This window comes from Thamnophis sirtalis, unplaced genomic scaffold, assembly GCF_051295495.1.
Source record: "Thamnophis sirtalis isolate CommonGarterSnake01/CBP01778 unplaced genomic scaffold, rThaSir2_p1.2 scaffold_6, whole genome shotgun sequence".
In the NCBI taxonomy this organism is placed as follows: domain Eukaryota; kingdom Metazoa; phylum Chordata; class Lepidosauria; order Squamata; family Natricidae; genus Thamnophis; species Thamnophis sirtalis.
In genome coordinates, this window is record NW_028261386.1 from 116,969,424 (window position 1) to 116,990,997 (window position 21,574).

At 42.9% G+C, this 21,574-nt stretch overlaps 1 protein-coding gene across 1 annotated transcript; it reads left to right on the forward strand.

The window, feature by feature from the left end:
* Window positions 1–152: 152 nt before the first annotated feature.
* Window positions 153–11,988, forward strand: CGA (glycoprotein hormones, alpha polypeptide). The gene is made up of 4 exons (XM_087719155.1): window positions 153–231; window positions 5,085–5,191; window positions 8,752–8,942; window positions 11,781–11,988. The coding sequence occupies exons 2-4, from the start codon at window positions 5,092–5,094 to the stop codon at window positions 11,862–11,864; spliced, it is 375 nt and encodes a 124-aa protein (XP_087575281.1). The 5' UTR covers window positions 153–231; window positions 5,085–5,091; the 3' UTR covers window positions 11,865–11,988.
* Window positions 11,989–21,574: the final 9,586 nt, after the last annotated feature.

Consider the following 21,574-nt stretch of genomic DNA (forward strand, 5'->3'; position numbering starts at 1 on the left):
ATAACATCAGTATATGGCCGAATAGTAATTACATCAAGCAATATTGAGCCATTGAGTGAAATTACACTTGATCCATTGGCTTAAGTGTGGGTGGAAGGTAGACTATTTTGCCGGTATAAAAGAATAGCACAGGGGTTATCCTTTCTCAGCTTTGTCAGACAAACTGCAGCTAAGCATCCAAAACTCTCTTTCATACCCTTAAACAGCAGGACTCTCGTGAAAAAAAGAAAGGTAATATTATTTGTTAACACTGTGTCTCCCTATCTCTAATTTATTCGTTTATTTTATCCTGCCTTTATTATTTTTATAAATATATGTATAGTTTATTTATTTAGAATATCAAGCGAGCAAATGTGGTAACATCTCATATGGTTAACACTGAAAAACTGCTGCTTTTTCTTACTAAATTATTTTGTCATAGATGCATTGCCAAAAGTGCCCATTCAGTTTCAATAACCTTTTTGCAAGCATCCGAGCGTTGCTAAGATGTAAAAACCTGAATATGGTAATACTGTTCTTTTTCATCTCAAAACTGGTGTTTTGTGTACGGTGTTACGGGAATGTTAATATAGTTTTCTTTTGTCTTGAGAGGATGCTCTTCTAGGTTGGAATCCTTTTTTGCATTTATTTTCTTTGGGTCCTCATACACAGTGTGCTCCATATAATATGCCCAAACAGGAGGTATGCAGTCTTTCCTCTCACTGATTTGAATCCAAGAGAACAAACAAGAGGTACTCCCACTTGCAAAAGAAAGGACCTTCTGCTCCTTTATCCTGTTGCAGCTAATTAGATTTCTGAAGCACTTTTTTGAGAAGTGCAAAATGCTACAACAAGAAATAGGTACTAGGAATGTCATTTTGTAGTGAGAGGCTTTGGTTCGCAAGGGGCACTTTGAGTGGTTTGCATTACTTTCTGATCAGCTATGAATTTGATTGTTATCAGAATACATTCCTTTTGAGGAGCGTGTTGATTTATTTCTGGCCTTGCATCAATTTAACATTTGCCATTGAATCATAATATTTCTACAGGTTTTGTAGGTAATGTATTTTCCTAAGAACCTCTGGGCTCGACACAATTACTTTTGGACTTTGCCACTTCAAAAGATCTGTATTATGCATGCACTTCATAATTTAGAATGTATCTCCCCCACCTTTTCTAAGGCAGCTGCTCTTAACAGCACGTAACCATGATAAAAGTTTGAAAAGTACCCAAGTTGCTGATATTTTATCATTGCACATTCACAAGGGTTCTCAGTTCAACAATGGATGGAAGGCATGGCAGCCAGGAAACGTTTGTGGGATTTCAATGCTTGTAACTCACATTATTTCACATACTTTCCTATCATAGCAACGGCTTAGATTTTATTTGTAAACGAGAAGCCAAGTGATCACATTTATACATTCTGAAACCACCAGATGAGGTGGGGTTCAAAAGCTATGTCATTTCTTTTTTTATATGAATTGGGACTGAGCAGATTTTTGTTATTCTGGGGTAACTCATGGGTAAGGTCTGGATTGGATGGTTTTCTATTCATTCTCCTCTTAAAGAGTGAATAAAAAAAGGATTAGTAACAAGTGGTCCATTATATTTCTGCGATTCTAGATGGTCAGAACTGAAGACAATCACAAAGGGTCTAGATGCTAGTAATGTGGAAGAACCCTAGATTAGGTAGAATCAATTTGTGGCCAGGAAAAATCTGCAGTTTAAATATTTTTATTAGTTTATGAAAATATAAAATACAGAAATACAAATAAAAATGAAGATAATGGGAAAATCAGGGAGGAAAGGGAGAAGAGAGAAAAGTGTAGGGGAAACTAAACTAATTTTTTTAAAACTAAATTTAAAGAAAGAAAAAAAAGAATAAAATCTTCGTCTTTAGTTCATTCAAATTTTGCCATGGGATTTCTCTTCCATTCTTTATCTTCTCATACACATTTCTTCGAGGATTCAACAAGCCTTTTTGTAGATTCAGTACAAAAACATTTGGTTTGTCATTTGTATTTCTAATTTTTAGAACTTCAGCCAGTTTCTTCTGTATCTACATACTATTACAACCTTCATGTCTGTTTGATTCTTTGTAAGCTTTAATTGAGTGAAGGTACATAATAGGGCAACAATTTTTTAATCAAGGTAACTCAGTGGGCTAACTTAAAAAATTTGAAATCTGAAACCTGAAACCTATGATTCCCATGAGATTGAAATTTGGCCAAATTTGCAGCTGCTTTAAGCTGCCACGGTCACCTACGTTCATGTGATTGTCATTTCCAACTTCCCAGCCAGCTTCCCACAGGAAAGTTAAATTGGGAAGCCAACAAGAAGCTGGAAATTTCAGCCTAGCAGGCAGGTAAGTGGCTGCTGTTGGGTGAGGGAGAGAGTGACAGATTGCACAAGGGTGAAGGGGAGGTGCTGCCCAGATCACTGAGATGCATTTATTTCACCCCTTTGTTTTAAGTACAACCAAGGCTCCAGAAGCATTGTGCAGCAGGCCAGTAGGAATAACTACCTTCTCTGATGACCCAGGGCATGGCACGAAATCAACATAACCAGAGAGCAGATCTAACTCTCCTTTATTGCTCCAACTGTGCCCCCAAACATTACCACATTCACTACAAGTTCTGGAGCAAAGCTCTGTGATGTGCCTTGGATTGGATTGCATTTATTACATTTATATGCCGCCCTTTTCCTCGAAGGGGACTCAGGGCGGCTCACAATTCAGTCAGGGAAAGGGGTACAGATAGTGGATAAAAAGACGAACATAACAGTACACAATTTAAAACACACAACAACCATACCATTCGAGGAGGGGGGCAGAAGCTCTTTAGCCCCAGGCCTGTCGGAATAGCCAGGTTTTAAGGGCTTTGCGGAAGGCCTGGAGGGTGGTGAGGGTTCGAATCTCCATGAGGAGTTCGTTCCAGAGGGTCGGAGCAGCCACAGAAAAGGCTCTCCTCCGGGTAGTCGCCAGTTGGCATTGGCTGGCGGATGGAATTCGGAGGAGGCCTAATCTGTGGGATCTGATCAGTCTATTGGAGGTAATTGGCAGCAGGCGGTCTCTCAAGTACCCAGGTCCAATACCATGAAGGGCTTTATAAGTGACAACTAGTGCCTTGAAGCGTATCCGAAGACCAATAGGCAGCCAGTGCAGCTCGCGGAGGATAGGTGTTACGTGGGTGAGCCTTCAGAAGTTTCTGGCTCCAAGTAGTCCAATAAGTCAGGCTAATCAAACAGCAACCAGGGCCAGCAGTCCAATAAGCCAGATTAGCTAAACAATAACCAGAGCAAGAAGTTCAGCAAAGTAGGCAAACTGGCAAGCCACACAAGACAGAGTACAGCAATCTCAAGGCTTTGGCAAGAGGTTCCACAGATTCAATACTTGTTCCTGACAAATGCCCCTCCCACCGGCACCTCCTTACATCTCAGTCCCCACCTTGTGAAAGGGGGCAGGGCATTCTTCTCCCTCATAGTTGGCTCAATCTGCGTTGATCTCGCCTTCTCTCTTCCCTCCTTGCTCTCGGATCAGTAGGGGGTAGTCCTTGCTCTTCTCTGAGCTGTCTGCGGGCCTTACTAATTCAGAAAAACCTTGCTCTGCCCTTCCCCAGTTTCCTCCAAGGCCAACGGAGCCAGCCTCTGTCCGAAAATGGCAGACTACAGTAGAACCTCTGGTCACAACCATAATTCATTACCTAACTTTGGTCGCAAACCGATTCGGTCGTGACCCAAACCTAATTTTGGAAATTTGGCGCTTACAAAAAAAAAAGGCACGGAAGGGGAAAATGTGAATTTTTTGGTCGGAACCTGATTTGGTCGTGGTCAGAAGTGTTCCTGACCAGAGGTTCTACTGTACTTGATTGCTCCAACTCTGTCCATCTCTGATCAGATCTACCCTGCTTTTCTAATCTCAGAACCCAAACTAACACAATTGCTACTCATTTCTCTGTCCACTTACAGAAAGAGATTATTTTAGTTGATTGCACGCCCTTGTTATGGTGACATTTAAAGAGAGTTTGATTGGTTCAATTCAGGCTAACCAATGTTGCATCTTGAATGAGATGATTTCTAGCAGTAGAATCCTAGGTTTAGACATAAGGCCAGAGGTGGTATTCAGCCAATTCTGAACGGTTCTGATGAACTGGCGGCAGAAAATTTGAGTAGTTCAGCGAACAGGCAAATACCACCTCTGGCTGGCTCTGTCCCCATGTATTCGCTGCCTCCCGAGTCCCAGCTGATCGGCTAGGTCTTCTTCTGTTGTCCTGCACAGGAAAATGAAGCTGGAAAGCAGGTTAGTGGGGTGGGGAGGGAATGGGAATTTTACAGTATCCTTGCCCTGGAGGGGGTGGAATTGGGGATTTTGCAGTATCCTTCCCCTGCCATGCCCACCAGGTCCTGGCCTGCCCACAGAACCAATAGTAAAAAAAAATTGAATCTCACCACTGCATAAGGCTCTTCAATTCAGTTTCCTTGGTATGTGTAGAGTACAACCTCTGTATGAATGTCTCTTGAAGGAGTACAGTACTGTATATATAGAGCCGAGGTGGCGCAGTGGTTAAATGCAGCACTGCAGGCTACTTCAGCTGATTGCAGTTCTGCAGTTCGGCTGTTCAAATCTCACCGGCTCAGGGTTGACTCAGCCTTCCATCCTTCCGAGGTGGGTAAAATGAGGACCCGGATTGTTGTTGGGGGCAATATGCTGACTCTGTAAACCGCTTAGAGAGGGCTGAAAGCCCTATGAAGCGGTATGTAAGTCTAACTGCTATTGCTATTGTATTTTTTTAAAAATGCTGACAGTTGTACCCAATTCAGAATTCAAAATTCAGAAACCAGATTAAAATTTGTGATCCTAAACTAAGCTTTAGGCAAACAGACACGTCACGGAGCAAAGAAAATGTTTCATATTATGTCCTTTTGCAACCATTTGGAGATAATTCTAGATTTTTGCATCTGAGATCTGGGTTTAAATCCCTATGAATCAACCTATGTCTTAATAAATTGGATTTGTATCTACAGTACATGTAAATCAATTTAATCAACAGAAATTAATGAAAGATTATATGGAGGCAGAAAGTCCACTGTTTTTCTCTTTTTTATAGGAACATCATGGATTACTATGGAAAGTATGCTGTTGTCATTTGTGCCCTGTTAGCTATATCTCTGAATATTTTTCATTCATTGCCGGAGGAAGAGTTTACGGTACAGGGTGAGATGCTTTTAAAATATGAAATAAATAGAAAACATATGAAGATCATTGTTAGTGCTGATTTTTGTTTAATAATGTTATTATTAGATTCTTTTATGTTTTCTAAACTGTTTGATTGTTCAATTATATCGACGGAGGAGTGTATGTATGTATTTATTTAATGTTTTTATATTATTCAATGCATTTGACCACCCATCTCACCATAGTGACTCTGGGCAGCTAATAATTAAAAATATAGCATAACAAGAAAAAAAATACATAACCAGCAAGTGAGATTAAAAAAAGAAAAGAACCCACAACTATCAATATAACCACTTCACAAGTTCTAACTGACATGCTGACTCCCATGTGTAGGTTAGGTCTAAACTTCAGAAGCCTTCATCGAAGTAGAGTCACAATAAATAAGTTCAATGTAAAAAAACACTGGATAAATAAACATGTGGAATATATAGCTAATTAAATAAAAACACTTCCATCTATAGACCATAATTACAGACAATTTTGTTGAAGTCAGCATACTATTGCAAACAAAGAGGTTGCAACAATTGTGTTCTTTGATTTATACACTAAAAAAGGCAGTGGTTCATCAGAATGCTTTTTAAAGTTTCCATGTTATAGATTCAGTGATTGCGTATAAAGCATAGAGCTTTCCAATGGTGAGCCTTTTTGTAGTTCACCCAAGAAGGCTCCCTTGCTACATTATTTAATGAGAAGTTAATGCTGAGCAAACTCATCAAAGTTTGAGAAAGTGGTAGCCTCTCAACTCCGACGGTCCTTGGAGGAAACCGATTATCTGGACGCCTTTCAGTCGGGATTCAGGCCTGGCTACAGCACGGAAACCGCTTTGGTCACACTGACCGATGATCTCTGGAGTGCCAGGGATGGAGGTTATTCCTCCATCCTAGTGCTCCTTGACCTCTCAGCGGCCTTCGATACCATCGACCATGGTATCCTTCTGCGACGGTTACGAGAGGTGGGAGTGGGCGGCACCGTTTTTCGGTGGTTCTCCTCCTACCTCTCGGACAGGTCGCAGTCAGTGTTAGTTGGGGGAGAGAGGTCGACCCCTAGGCCCCTGAAATATGGGGTCCCTCAGGGTTCGGTCCTATCTCCTCTTCTGTTCAATATCTACATGAAGCCACTGGGTGAGATCATTCGACGGCACGGGATAAAATACCATCAATATGCGGATGATACTCAGTTGTATCTGTCTGCCCCGTGCCAACTCAGTGAAGCGGTTAACACGATGTGCCAGTGCCTGGAGGCTGTCAGGGTCTGGATGGGAGTTAACAAGCTTGTACTCAATCCAGACAAGACTGAGTGACTGTTGTGTTTCCCTCCCAAGAATTTGGCCAGTATTCCATCACTCAGGCTGGGGGGTGAAAATTTACGCCCCTCATACAGGGCGCGCAACTTGGGAGTCCTCCTGGACCCACAGCTGACCTTAGAACATCACCTGTCGGCTGTGACCAGGGGGGCATTTGCCCAGGTTCGCCTGGTGCACCAGTTGCGCCCCTACCTGAACCGGGAGGCACTCGCGACAGTCACTCATGCCCTCGTGACCTCAAGACTGGACTACTGCAATGCGCTCTACATGGGGCAGCCTTTGAAGAGTATTCGGAGACTACAACTCGTCTAGAATGCAGCCGCGCGAGCGATTGTGGGTGCACCTCGGTACACCCACGTTACACCTATCCTCCGTGAGCTGCACTGGTTACCGATCGGTCTCCGGATACGCTTCAAAGTGCTAGTCGTAACTTATAAAGCCCTTCATGGTATTGGACCTGGTACTTGAGAGACCGCCTTCTGCCAATTACCTCCCACAGACCCGTTAGATCGCACAGGGTCGGCCTCCTCCGGGTTCCGTCTACCAGCCAATGCCATCTGGCTACTACCCGGGGGAGGGCCTTCTCTGTTGCAGCTCCGGCCCTCTGGAATGAACTCCCCGCGGAGATTCGGACCCTCACCCCTCTCCAGGCCTTCCGGAAAGCCGTCAAAACCTGGCTGTGCCGGCAGGCCTGGGGTTGATGAGTTCCCCTCCCCTCTCGACTTGTATGGCTGTATGACTCTTGTGTATTTTAATTATATGTATTGTGTTTGTATCCCCTTTCCCCTTTTGAGTTGTTCGCCGCCCTGAGTCCCTCCCGGAGAAGGGCGGCATACAAATAAGTTAAATCTGAAATCTGAAAGTATGACAGATATGAAAAACACTGAGATCATTAATTTTTTTTAAAAAAAATCAAAATCATGCAGAGATTGTTAGACTTTATATCATGTTATTACACAGTTATTACACAGTACTATAAAGGTGTTCAATTGAAACACAATAACACTGCGAAAAAGCTGAACAAATTTTCTGCATCACTTTTCTCCATGGATGCTGTAGGTCAGAACTTACAATTAAACTTACACTTATTTCCAGGAAATAAATGTATAGAACAGGCTTCTTCAAGGACACAAGATAAGACCTATATTCTAGACCTTCCTACCAACAATCTAAAAATGAACAGATCACCATTTCAGGATATTTAAAGCATTGAATGTAATCTATCTAATGACGAATGCATTTATAAAATGCATTTATATAACCTATCCATCAGATTAACTTCTTATCATAGTCTCTACTATGGCCTATATTTTGTAACTTGTTCTTAAATGAACAGGAATTGAAATTAGCAGCAAGTAGGTTAATATTGCAGGACTGATAAAAAGTTAAAGTTCGAAAACAGAAAATACAAATTCTTAGATTAATAAGAGTGCTCAGAAAATCTATAATGGAACTCATGCACTTTGATAAATGGAAAAGATTAATCTACATAAGCACATATGTTCGTGGACATGCTCTGGTGGTTAGTGAGCATACTGGCTTGATTAAATTATATATATATATATATACACATACATACACACACACAGACACACACACATACATACATGCATACATACCATTTTACTAAAGAAGGAACGTTGGTTCCAGTGAAGCAATTTTTCCAATAGTAATCTAGCTTGGGAGGAAAGAAATGAATGAAAACTTATACTCACCAGTTTTATGCCTGATGTGACACATTCTCATTCAAAACCTTTCTACTTATTTTATTATAGCAATAACAATAGCACTTAGACTTACATACAACTTCATAGTGCTTTTCAGCCCTCCCTAAGCGGTGTACAGAGTGAGCATACAGCCCCCAACAATCTGGCTCCTCATTTTACCCACCTCAGAAGGATGGAAGGCTGAGTCAACCTTGAGCCTGGTGAAATTCGAACTGCCAAATTGCAGGCAGGCAGGCAGCAGAAGTAGCTTGCAGTACTGCATTCTAACCACTGCACCACCGAGGCATTATGTATCAATGTGTAGGTTTTCCTATGGACACTGAGCTTAGAATGATTTCTCGGTTTGGAAATGGACTGCCCACGTATAAAAAGCTGAGCGTCTCTGTCCTTCCACTCAGTTTGAACTTATTGGGATGAAGTTTAACATTCCGTGTTAGAATGTGGAGATCCACATGGAATCTAGAGCAGGGTTTCATCTTTCTTCTGCATTCTTTTTGTGTGTTTGTTAGATTGTACTGAATGTAAACTAACCCTGAAGGCTCACTTGACCACATTGTTCAGCGGCAGGCCTGTGTACCAGTGTGCAGGATGCTGTTTCTCAAGAGCTTATCCAACTCCCATGAGGTCAAAAAAGTCCATGCCCGTGCCAAAGAACATCACTTCAGAAGCAAAATGCTGTGTGGCGAGAGCCTTCAGAGAGGTAAAGGGGGCTATAGCTAGATGATGTATGGTGGGTTAAAGTTTTATTTACTCTTCCTCTTCAGCCTAGTCTCCATATGGAGCATGCAACCAGGAACTGCAATGAAGAGGCAGAAAAGCGTGACAGGGGACAAATGAACATGTTTTGTTTTCAATCTGTGTTTGGATATCAGCTCTGGGTTTGTGTTTTCATGTAGGGAGAAACAAGAATTCTGCCAAAATACCAGCTATAAATATTTTATTGGAATGAATTCTGAACATTATGTTTAATGTCTGTTATTAGAGATATGACTTGGGAACATTTATCCAGAATCTCCCTGAATATAATGTACAGGAGGAGTATTGATTGATTGATTTGTAACATTTGGCGACCACCCGGAGGAGGGCCTTCTCTGTGGCTGCTCTGGCCCTTTGGAACGAGCTCCCCGTGGAGATTCGGACCCTCACCACCCTCCAGGCCTTCCGCAAAGCCCTTAAAACCTGGCTGTTCCGACAGGCCTGGGGCTAATGAGTTTTTTGTCCCCCCCCCTCGAATGGTATGGTTGTTGAGTGTTTTAAATTGTGGTATTGTTTTGTTCGTGTTCTTTTTTCTTATTTGTAAACCCCCCCCCCGACTTGGTTGTGAGCCGCCCTGAGTCCCCTCCGGGAAATAGGGCGACATAGAAATATAATAAACTCAACTCAACTCAACTCATTTATATGGCTGCCTCAGTCAAGTAAAATGATTCTGGGCAATGTGCAAAAAGTCAACTACAAATACAAACCCCAAATAAAGCAATTAGAAGCCATCTAAAGCCTTAATGTGCTGTTACCCTGAAAGACGCCCACCCCCGGAAGATGTGTAACCATTGGGAACAAAGTCTAAAATGGCCTAAATGAGGAGAGGGTTAAATGAAAAGCTGGGCCCTGATGCTTTCTGAAAGGGCAGACCTCTCACTTCCAATCCCTACTCCTGGTTTCCTATGAAGGAGCAGCATGTATACCCTCCTCTTTCCTTCCAGCCAAAATCTGACCTGGTTATCCAAAACTGTCACAAAATGGCATCCAGAAATTAACTGCTCAAGATGAGCATTGTATTCCTATATATTGATTCAAGTTCTGTGTCAACTCGGTGCCTCTCCCTTGCCTCCCAAGATAACTTCATGTTATTTCATACCAGACTGGTGACTTCTATCCTGAGAATAATTTTATAATCGATGTGTTTACATACATGGGCTGATGCAGTGATGGGATCTTAACCGGTTTACTACCGGTTAGCTGAGAGAGTGTTTTGCGCATGCACTACTCATTTCACTCACACACACGCCCGTTGCACATTGCTGAGCATGTCCAGTTGACTGAAAACTGTTCTGTGCATGCACAGAAATATGCCGGCAATAGCAGAAGAGACCAGGGAACTGGTTCAGGAGCATTGCAGGCCTGGGTCGCTGCCGGTTCCAGCGACCCAGGCCGCCATACCACTACCGATTCAGCCAAACTGGTCCAAACCGGTAGGAACCCACCACTGGGTTGATAGGCTTTAACTGGCTAGAGCATTTTGGCTAAGGAGGTAAATGCTGTTGTTAAAGAGATGGAAGCCAAATGTTTATTAGATGTTATGATAATTCTTTTTCCTGACTTTAGGATTCTGTCTACTGCAAATTGTTGTCCCCTAATGCAATCCCATGCACTCCCCTCTTTCGGCTTTTGGGAAAGGTCTTCTGCTTTTAATTGTAATGCATTATGTAACTGCATAAACTAATTATTATATAGAGGGTTTTTCTTAGCAATAGCAATAGCAGTTAGACTTATATACCGCTTCATAGGGCTTTCAGCCCTCTCTAAGCGGTTTACAGAGTCGGCATATTGCCCCCACAATCTGGGTCCTCATTTCACCCACCTCGGAAGGATGGAAGGCTGAGTCAACCCTGAGCCGGTGAGATTTGAACTGCCGAGCTGCAAAACTAGCAGTCAGCTGAAGTGGCTGCAGTATTGCACCCTAACCACTGCGCCACCTCGACTCTTCTTCTTTTTATGACTCTTTAATCCCTTTATTCGGAGTGGAGTCGGGGCGACTGAGTGGAGCTGAGTGTTTGCTGGCTGGATGCCCCTCCTGACACCTATGCAGAGTTCACAGCAAATATTTTCTCTTTGAGCCCTGATAGAGAAACGTCTGCCACTACCTAGGATTCAACTCTGAATCTTCTGAGTGCGAAGCTTCACCTCTAAGCCACCATGCCGCTCAATGATTTTATAGAAGAATAGATCATGTACAGTATAATAACTATAATAGTAGCATAGGTAGGGAACTAAGGGAACTTTTGTGCTACTACAGTTTCCAGCAATCCTGTTAAGATGGTGAGTATTAAAAAGATGTGCTGGGTATTGTAATTCAACAGCACTTAGGCCTGTAGGCCACCTACCCCCAGCATAGGCCGAGGTGGCGCAGTGAAGAGCCGAGGTGGCGCAGTGGTTAGGGTGCAGTACTGCAGGCCACTTCAGCTGACTGTTATCTGCAGTTCAGCAGTTCTAATCTCACCGGCTCAAGGGTTGACTCAGCCTTCCATCCTTCCGAGGTGGGTGAAATGAGTACCCGGATTGTTGTTGGGGGCAATATGCTGACTCTGTAAACCGCTTAGAGAGGGCTGAAAGCCCTATGAAGCGGTATATAAGTCTAAGTCTAATAAGTCTAATTGCTATTACTATAGGCAATTATTCCGAGGGTCACCAGTTTACATAAAGGCTGATGAAAGAAGGCTTTTCTTTAAGTGAGAAAATAGTATTTTACATTGCAACGTAAAGTACTATGTAAAATATGTTACAATGTATTTAAATCTGATTTTAAAGTTTGCTTCCCCAGGTTTTCATTCCAAATTATGGAAATAGGAAGATTGAGAATCACACTGACTGTCATTGTAGCACCTGTTACTATCATAAATCTTAATTCCTCGACAACTGGACAACGGATTCCTCTGAAGCTGGACAACAGAGAGCTCAGAATGAAGTTTTATCATATCATATACTTTTGTTTTCCTTAGTCTTGTCATGAAATTATGTATATTCTTTGGTTTTCTGATAGGAATGATCCTTCTGATCAGCATATTATGAATATCCTGCTGTTTGTTCTCTGTGTGCTTTGCGACACATTTGGATAAACAGAAAAACATGCCTTTCTTTTGGGGAATCAAATATAGAGTTATGCATGATAACCAAAGCCTTGTTTATTTTGTACTGTATGTCAGGTATGCATTGATATATGATTATTGTTTTCCAAGAGAAAAGACACCAATAGAGTCAGTGGATATAATTTGTCACCCCCAAATTAATTTCAAATGAAGGTAACTTCTATGTTTCCCGTATTGATCCCTGCCCCATCCCGTAAGACTTTAATAACCCAGTTTTAGTGGCGCTGGACATAGAAAATGCACTCTGATGCAAGGAAACTTGAATTTAATTAAAAGGAAACTTGCATCAATTCTTTTCAAGCTTGTTGTAGAATTTCTCTTAGCATTGGACTGAATATCCTTTAAAAAAAAATCATTGTCGTTGTATTGATCTGGCATGCAAGGAGTCTACATAGCAGTATACTGAATCAACACACACACACACACACACACACACACACAGTGCTATCAAAACAAATCCCCAAGCCACAATAAAGCAATTATATTCTATAGAAGATCTGAATGAATTAGAGAACCAGATTTCACCACCATCACCACCAGCAGCAATATCCCTATCATATCATCGGGCTGCAAAACACAACCTCAATCTCCATTGCATAACCTACGGAGGAAATGGTGTTGTGAGCCATTGTAGCAGTGGAAGAATGGTTTCACAATTGCCTCCCTGCAACAAAATGCAGCTGAATGAGAAGAGAGCAGAAATATATTAAAAGGGGGGGGGGGGAACAGCCACCAAAACAACTCAGCTTGAGAAATATTTCTGTGTGTCACAACATTAAGTAAGGCAGTATCTCTGACAAGATATCAACATCTCAGGCTATGATAATATCTGGAGAGTATTATCACGCGAATGAAAGTGAATATACATGTCCCATGATAATGTTGTGGGATCCAGTCTAGGTCTAGAGGCTAGAGAGAAGTTCCCCGAAAATGGGCTCCAGCACAAGTCCAAAAGCTCAGAAGACAGAACCTCTGGTCCGACCCAGATTGGATCCTACAGTATCCTATAACACCCTTGTTTTTATTGACGATTTCTGAAAGGATGGGCCTCTCTCTTCAAAGGAGTTCTGTGTGATTCCATCTTCCTTTCCTGAATATTTCCATAAATCTAGTTTATCCAGATTTATTTGACAAATTTCCAGACAGTTAGAACAATTAACCAGTGGAACAACTTGTCTCCAGAAATTGTGAATTCTCCAACACCAGAGATGTTTAAGAACAAAGTGGACAACCATTTGTCTGAAGTAGTATAGGGTTTCCTGCCTGAGCATGGGGATTAGAAGACCTCCAAGGTTCCTTCCAACTATTCTATTCTATTCTATTCTCTACAGGTATTCCTTCAGTTACGGCCATAATGGAATCATCCCATCATGTTCATGATGGTCTAAAATTGGATCACTCACACGACCAACTCAATTTTATGATCTTTTTTGTGGTGGTTGTGTAAAGCAACACTATGGTTGTTAAGCAAATCAATGGTTCGTTATGAGTGTGGCTTTGTGTCAAAAACTGGAGGCAAATGATGGTTTTAAAACCATTCTAAATGTCATGTGAGCATAGGATGCTGCAAACAGCTATAAATGAACCCATTGCTGAGTGCCAGAAGTGTGGACACATGGCTGCAGAGAGGGGACCAACCATCAGAACTTCAAATCTGGGTTGTAAATGTTCTGACCTAGGCTTCCTTAACAAGCATGAAGCAGAGTCTGGGTCCCAGCAAAACCTCTTTTATTTACATGACTCTGAATTCCTTTCATTCACAGTCAGCAAGGCTTGGCAAACAGTCTTTCAGAGGAATATTTATCAACACGAACCTTATCTCGCTTGGCGAAGTGCCAGATAACTAGCTTCCAAACAGGGCAAGGCAACACGTGGCACAGAGTCTCTTATAATCACAACTTCCATTCTTGAAATGACTGAAGGAACGAATTGTTTCCTGCAAAAGCCCACCCCCCCCCCGGTCGCTCCTCTTTTGTTTCCTAAGGGAGGGGCCAATCACCTCTAAGATGTGGCTTTACTCCCAAGTCAACCCTGCTTTCTTAGTTGTTCTTGTCTTCTGACAGCTCTGCACATGTGCACACTGGGAACAGGCTCCAGCTGTTCTTCTGCCTCACTGCTGTCTAGCTCCCTCTCTGCCTCCGATGCAGAGTGTGAGTTTCCCTCAGCCCTCAGGACTGGCCCATATTCCTCCGCAACCTCCTCACGGTCTGACTCTGCTGCCAGCTCCACTGGCTGCTTACGGTACACAACAGTAAGTACCCAGAGGGAAGCCCTTCGCAACTTCAAATGATCGCTACAGGACTGCCCGTATCCTAACTGTAACTCCTTGAAGTAGATGCGATTACAATCAAGGCCCCGCCGTAGCTCTAACACAATTACAGGAAAAGCCAGCTTTTTTAAAAAAAAGTTGTAGTTAGTGTAATTGGAAGCATCTTGCTTTTCAATCCAAGATGGTGGACCGCTGTAGAGTATGGATACCTGCAATATCGGTTCACATTATTACTTTAACTGGAATGAAGGATATACTATATGCATTTAAAGGACGAAGATGATGATGACAGGCAGAAGAAAGTGATGCTGGTCTTGGTCATACACCCACCCAAATTTGTGTTCCCATCATGTTTTTGTTAAAATTAAGAGTAGAACATCAACAAAAACTGAAAGAGAACAGGGACAACACATATTGTTCACCTATTACACGGCTCTCAAACTCGATTTCATTGAGGGCCGCATCAGGGTTGTGGTTTGACCTTGGGGGGCCAGGATGGGCGTGGCCAGGGTGGGTGTGGCCTTGACATCACTTGTGTCAGGGGCGCCTGTGGTGGCCTCAGCGTTCTGCCAGCAAAGGCAGATTAAGGTGATCCTGAAAAATGCTTCAAACAAACAAACAAACAAAAAAAACCCCTTCCTCTAATGGTCTGCAACCGTAAACACTCAAAGAGCCATTTGGATCCATTTAACACAGTAAAAAAACCCATCAGGAGCCACAAAACCTGGGTGGGCGTGGTCAATTCAATGTCACTCACTCCCACCCAGTCACATGACTATCTCTTTTTGTCTCTTGCTCTCTGTTTCTGTGTCACTTATCTCTCTCTTTCCCTCCCCTCTCTTTCTTTCCCATCTCTCTTTCTCTCTCTCTTCTATCTCTCTTTCTCTCCCCCCTCTCTCTCCCCCCCTCTCTTTCTCTGGCTCTCTTCCCTCACTCTCTCTGTCCCCTGGGAGGGGGGAAGGAACCCCTGAATTGGTACTGGTTGGTGGGAATCTAATGTCAGGAGGCTGACGAGCCCAGGAGCAGTTCACCAATGATCAGCTGGTTGACTGAGAGCTGAAGACCAGCATCACAACACCAGCAATTGACATGCGGGAGGTGAGAGCAAGCTAATGACGATGCGCCGCGTCATAATGGGCTCCATAAGGAGTGGACCCCGTCTCTCCCATACGCTTGATTTTACTGTGCTGTGCAAGATGCTGCAAGAGCAGCAGCCAAGCCATGGAGGCTGCAGCAGCAAATGCACCGTGACGAAGGCGGAATGATGTTTCGGCAAGCGCAGGGGCATTTCGCTCCCACACTAAGGCTCTGGCCATCACCACCACCATGACAGGAGGACAGCTCTTTCATCCCTCTGCCACAACAAGGCAACAGGGAGCTGCAGCAGAGGGATGCAAGAGCCACATGCGGCTCTGGAGCCGTGGGTTGCTGACACCAGAGGTGGGTTCCTACCAGTTCACACCCATTCGATAGAACCGGTTCGTCAAATCTACCGAACCGGTTAGAAGAGGTTCCACCAGCGGACCTGGAAAGCAGGCCACACCTACAGAAGAGGTTCCAAATTTTTTTGAAACCCACCACTGGTCCTTGGATATGATTATTCTATACTATCATGCTCATATTTATAAAACTCAGTGCCTCTGTGAAAGGTAAGGATGACTACTGCATTTGTGGTGCAATCAGAACATTGCGTGTGTTGAAGTTGTTTTAACGCAAACCAAAGATGCCTTTTAAAAAACAAGTTTACATCATATTCTTATGCATGCCAGTGCTGTGTGTGAGGTAATTTAAGGTGGTTCTGACAAGTGTCGTCGGCATCTTCGTATCCGGTCACATGGGTGGCAAGTCACTCCCATCGGGTCACATGGGCGGCAAGCCACTCCCACAAAGGAGGCCACACCCACAGAGTAGGTTCGAACAATTTTTGAAACCCACCACTGGCTGACACCCACTCTATGCAAATGTCCACATAGAAGAGGACACTGGGGGTGTGTGTGTGTAGAGTTAGCAATTTCCAGAGCTCCAGGAACCCGTTGCAGGACCCTACCAGCTGCAGGGGCTGCAGAACACATCTACCTGCAGGCTCTGTATCTCTGTGTTTATTCGTGCTTTGATTGATGGAAAAAGCAGAATCTCACTCAGCAGTCTTTTTTTTTAAATTTCCTAGGACAGTGGTGAGTGGAAGGTTCTTCCCAAGTGACATACTTTCCTCTCTTCTTGAAGATGGGAAGAAAGCCTACCACCGATGGAATGTGGATGGCCTTGAACCCAGACTGGGTCATTACAGTAACAATGCACAGCAGGAGGTGGGTTCCAGAAGGCAATACTGCCGGTTTGCTCGTGGGTGCGCTGTGTGTGTGTGTGTGCATGCGCAGTACAATTAAAATTGTTCTGCGCATGCACAGAATTGAAAAACAGGATGCCATAGGCGCCACCTGGAGAACCAGTTCAGGGGCGTGGCAGACCTGGGTCGCTGCCAGTTCCAGTGACCTAGGCCACCAAACTACTACCAGTTTGGTCAAACCGGTCTGAACCAGTAGGAACCCATCACTGATGCATAGGTGTCTTCTCTGTCTTCTTTTGTTGCATCAGACAGGCAGGAGAGCAAGACAAAGCAAGCGAGAGACAAGAAGCATCAAGACTTGAATCTTGCTTTTGCTATACATATATATGGCTTCCTGTATGGATATCTTCATGAAGGTTTTTTTTCCCTAGGGTCTGCAATTAAACTAGTGTGGGAAGACATATCCATCTGGTTCAGTTTCAAGCTGGGAGAAAGACACTGGAAACATGGAGGTTGATTGGGAAGATGGTTTATTGATGAAGCAGAACCACATGGCTGGTTCTGGGCAGCTGACAAAATGGAGTTGAGAGTGAGGGGTTTTTATATCTTCTTTGGGGTTTGTACTTGAACTTCCTGTTTCTATGCAAGAACACATATTCTATTGGTTGTTGTCAGACTCCCTTGAGGCCATGTAGGGGTCATAGCTGGCTCTATAGGCAAAGTACAAATCCTAGGTGTTTCTCTGAGCTAAGTTTGGTTGAAGTTTGGACTACTGAGATGATGCAATGAAGAAGTTTGTGTTCTGAAAGGTTGTTGGGCAATTCCTATTATGGCTTTGACCTAGTTTGGCTCTTGGGTGAGGGTATTTGCTTATGAATAGAGCTATCTAATTTTCAATAAGCTCTTTATTTCTCAAGTGCTGACATCTGCTGAAGGCTATTAAGAAATGTGGGGGATGCTTTCTGTCTCCAAGAGCATGTTTCCCCATTCCTCCTTTAGGGAAATTATAATAATCTGCCTTTTTAATATTTCTCAAAATATTCCATTCTTCTAGGAGACGGGTGGGTGACAACTTTCAACACTAGTTTAACCTCAATCTCTGACTGCATCACCTGTAGTAGCTTCAGTATCACTCTGGGTGGCCTGATATTTCAGAGAGAGAGAGAGAGAGATGGAGGAGTGTGTGTGTGTGTGTGTGTGTGTGTGTGTGTGTGTGTGTGAGAGAGAGAGAGAGAGAGAGAGAGAGAGAGAGAGAGAGAGAGAGAGAGAGAGAGAGAGAGAGAGAGAGATGTAGTGAAATAATTACTGTTCTTAAAATGCCTCATCGATCATAAATTGAGCTGTTTCTGGCATCATTTTAAAAGTGTTCACTCCACTTTGTTCCATTTTCTATCCTTTTCTGAATTCCCTGTACATTTCTGATTCAGTCAGCCAATGCCCTATTAGCGTTAATTTCAGGGGAATCAATAGTGCTGTCTGATTGATGGTTTTAGATCGCCATCTAGTGGAGGAACTCGTAACACAATTTGCACTTATATATCAACGAATAAAATAGAAGCTGAGAAATAAATCAATGGGGGGTGGGGAACAGAGAGAGAGAGAGAGAGAGAGAGAGAGAGAGAGAGAGAGAGAGAGAGAGAGAGAGAGAGAGAGAATAAGAGCTAAGGTAAGTGAAAAGAAGTAATCAGGCTAGTCCTTTGTTTATTATACATGAATGGCAGATTTTTAGGGAATATCAATGACAGGCTTTCTTGGAAAAAATGACAAAACAATTCCAGAAACACACCAGAAGGCAAACTTCTTCTCAAATGCTGTACAGTGGATCAATACCAGTGGCCCCTGACCCTAAACAGACTATACTTAAATTATCAGAAGCAAGTGTAATGAAAGTGCATGAATTTTGCCCTATCTACCTTATGTTAACCTTCTTCAATTTCAAGCTTTCGTGATGTTTTGAGCTACTAATCCCATTATCCTCAGAAAAGTTGCCAATACATTTCTGGCCAGGAAGAGGAGAATTGTAATCATGTGTATTTGCAAACAGGGTCAAGGGCAGGGGTATGTCCCGGCAGTCACTACTGCTGGTTCACTTATGGGTGCGCCACGAGAGCATGAGCAGTGCAATAAAAATTGCTCTGTGCATGCGCAGAAGCAAAAAACAAAATGGAGGACCAACTCGGGCGTGGCAGATCTGGGTCGCTGCCAGTTCCAGCGACTCAGGCCGCAAAACCACTACAGGTTTGGCCGAACCGGTCCGAACCAGTAGAAACCCACCACTGGTAAAGGGATGTGAATGACACAATATATATGATGTCATTTAAATGGTCATCCTGTAAGCATATTCAGGCATTGGGACACAAGCATGCAATAGGGGGTATTTGGGTGATGGCATTCCCATATGAATGTCATTATTTTTTAGTCATTTATGGCAGGAGTCCCCCACCTGTGGGCTGTAGCCCACTAGTGGGCCGTGAAAGGTTTGCAACTGGGCCACGGAAACGGCTAGTGAGCACATGCGTGTGCAGTCACATCCTCACTTGAGTGGTTGAAGTCAAAAAGGGAAGAATACTTCATGCTCATCCTCTTCTGCAGAAATAAAATCAGGCCACAAAGCCATTGAACAGAACTCGTACATTGCAACATACCCATCCAAAGATTGCATTAATTCCGTTTTACACTTCTACACAAACCATCACAACCAAAACATATTAATGTGGGACACGACAGAGGAATACCATGTGGATGTCATTCTAGTTAATATGTTTTGTTTATTTTGCCTTAATAGCAATAGCAGTTAGACTTATCTACCGCTTCATAGGGCTTTCAGCCCTCTCTAAGCGGTTTGCAGAGTCAGCATATTGCCCCCACAGTCTGGATCCTCATTTTACCCACCTCGGAAGGATGGAAGGCTGAGTCAACCTTTGAGCCGGTGAGATTTGAACCGCCGAACTGCAGCTTAGCAGTCAGCTGAAGTGGCTGCAGTACTGCACTCTAACCACTGCGCCACCTCGGCTATCCAGGGGTACTTCCTGTGAAGGTATTTTAAAAAACTCTCTACTTTAAAATTAGGTTTAACGACATTGGGGTGCTCTCAATACCATATGTCTCAAATTACATACAATCCATTTTTCTAAAATGAGCTTCCATATTCTGGATATCAATGAGATTATTTCCACTGAGTCAATTCTTTGGAAACTAAATATTTTGTTGTTTCTTCTGGATACTCAAAATCTGTATTGGCACATTTTTAATCGATCGTTTGAATAAGCTCTTAAAAATCAAACCCGAGTAGCTCTTGAAAATGTTGCTTACTATCAGTGCCTTTCATTGGTTGAAATGGTCAGAAAGGAAGAAGTAACTTCACCTATTATTATCATCACTTTTAAAGAAATGGTGTTGTTCTCAGTTTTAATTGGGTAATCTGAAACTATCTAGCAAAGAATAAACATGGTCTTCAATTTAATCATATACAGCCTTAAGCCTGATGCTAATTAGTAGTTTGAAAGGAGTAGTGATGCCAGAGAGCAAGATCAAAGATTATGTTGTTACTGAATATTACAGTTTACATAGCAATTGCCGAAGCTTTCAGCACAGATGTGAAAGCAGCTGTGAAGAACAATTAGCACAATTTCTGAACCTGCTGGAACGTATCTCATAATGAATGAGAATAATATGGAGCCTTTTAATACTGTGTACCAACTTTTTAATTCTACAAGGAACTATGACTGTTTGTTCTAAAGGTCAATTATAATGATTTTAATTCCTTATAATTGTCATAACTTTTAAAAGCCTTTTGCAATTCCTCAAAAACAAAACAAAACACCCTAACAGTACAGGGGGAGTATTTATATATTCAGATTTACTATATTACATGTTTATTATAACCTCCTCTAATGTGGTGCCCTCCAGCTCTGGTAGAGGCATAGCTCCAGAATGCCTTTACCATTATAAATCAAGGACTACCTAGGTAAAGATAAAGGTTCCCCTCACATATATGTGCTAGTCGTTCCCAACTCTAGGTGGTGGTGCTCATCTCCATTTCAAAGCCGAATAGCCAAAGACGTCTCTGTGGTCATGTGGCCGGCATGACTAAACGCCAATGGCACATGGAACACTGTTACCTTCCCACCAAAGGTGGTTCCTATTTTTCTACTTGCATTTTTACATGCTATTGAACTGCTAGGTTGGCAGAAGCTGGGACAAGTAACGGGAACTTACTCTGTTACGCGGTGCAATGGATTCAAACTGCCGAACTGCTGACCTTTCTGATCGACAAGCTCAGCGTCTTAGCCACTGAGCCGCCACCACGTCTCTATAAGGACTACCTATAATATCATAAAAAATATGAGGTCTGATCTTCTGAAGACGCAGCTTCATTTGTGAGTGAAGATGCTCATTGGGCTCAATGGATGCTCTTCTTTCACTCTTCTATCCAGCTTTTAGTGTGTGCATGTGGATTCACAAATAGTATACAGCAGTACACTGTTTCGTATTTACAAGGAAAAGCAGTAAGGAGAATTTTACCCAGTGTGGCTCAAAGTAACTGTAAAGCCATAAACCTAAGGAGCAGGGGTGAAGGAGGCATTAACTTCCCATTCTGAATAATGGCTGAATTACTGAAATTCAAGGTACTGTAGGTCTCATCAATCAGCTGGGGAAGCAAGTGAACAGGCCATCATTGGCACAGATGAATGTCGACAATTCAATGGCCTAAACCAGTGTTTCCCAACCTTGGCCACTTGAAGATGTCCGGACTTCAACTCCCAGAATTCCCCCAGCCAGTTGGCTGGGGGAATTCTGGGAGTTGTAGTCTGGACATCTTCAAGTGGCCAAGGTTGGGAAACACGGGCCTAAACCCATTTTGGCTCTATCGTGTGTGTGTCCTGGTTTCAAAGGAAACAAAGAGAAAGCAAAAG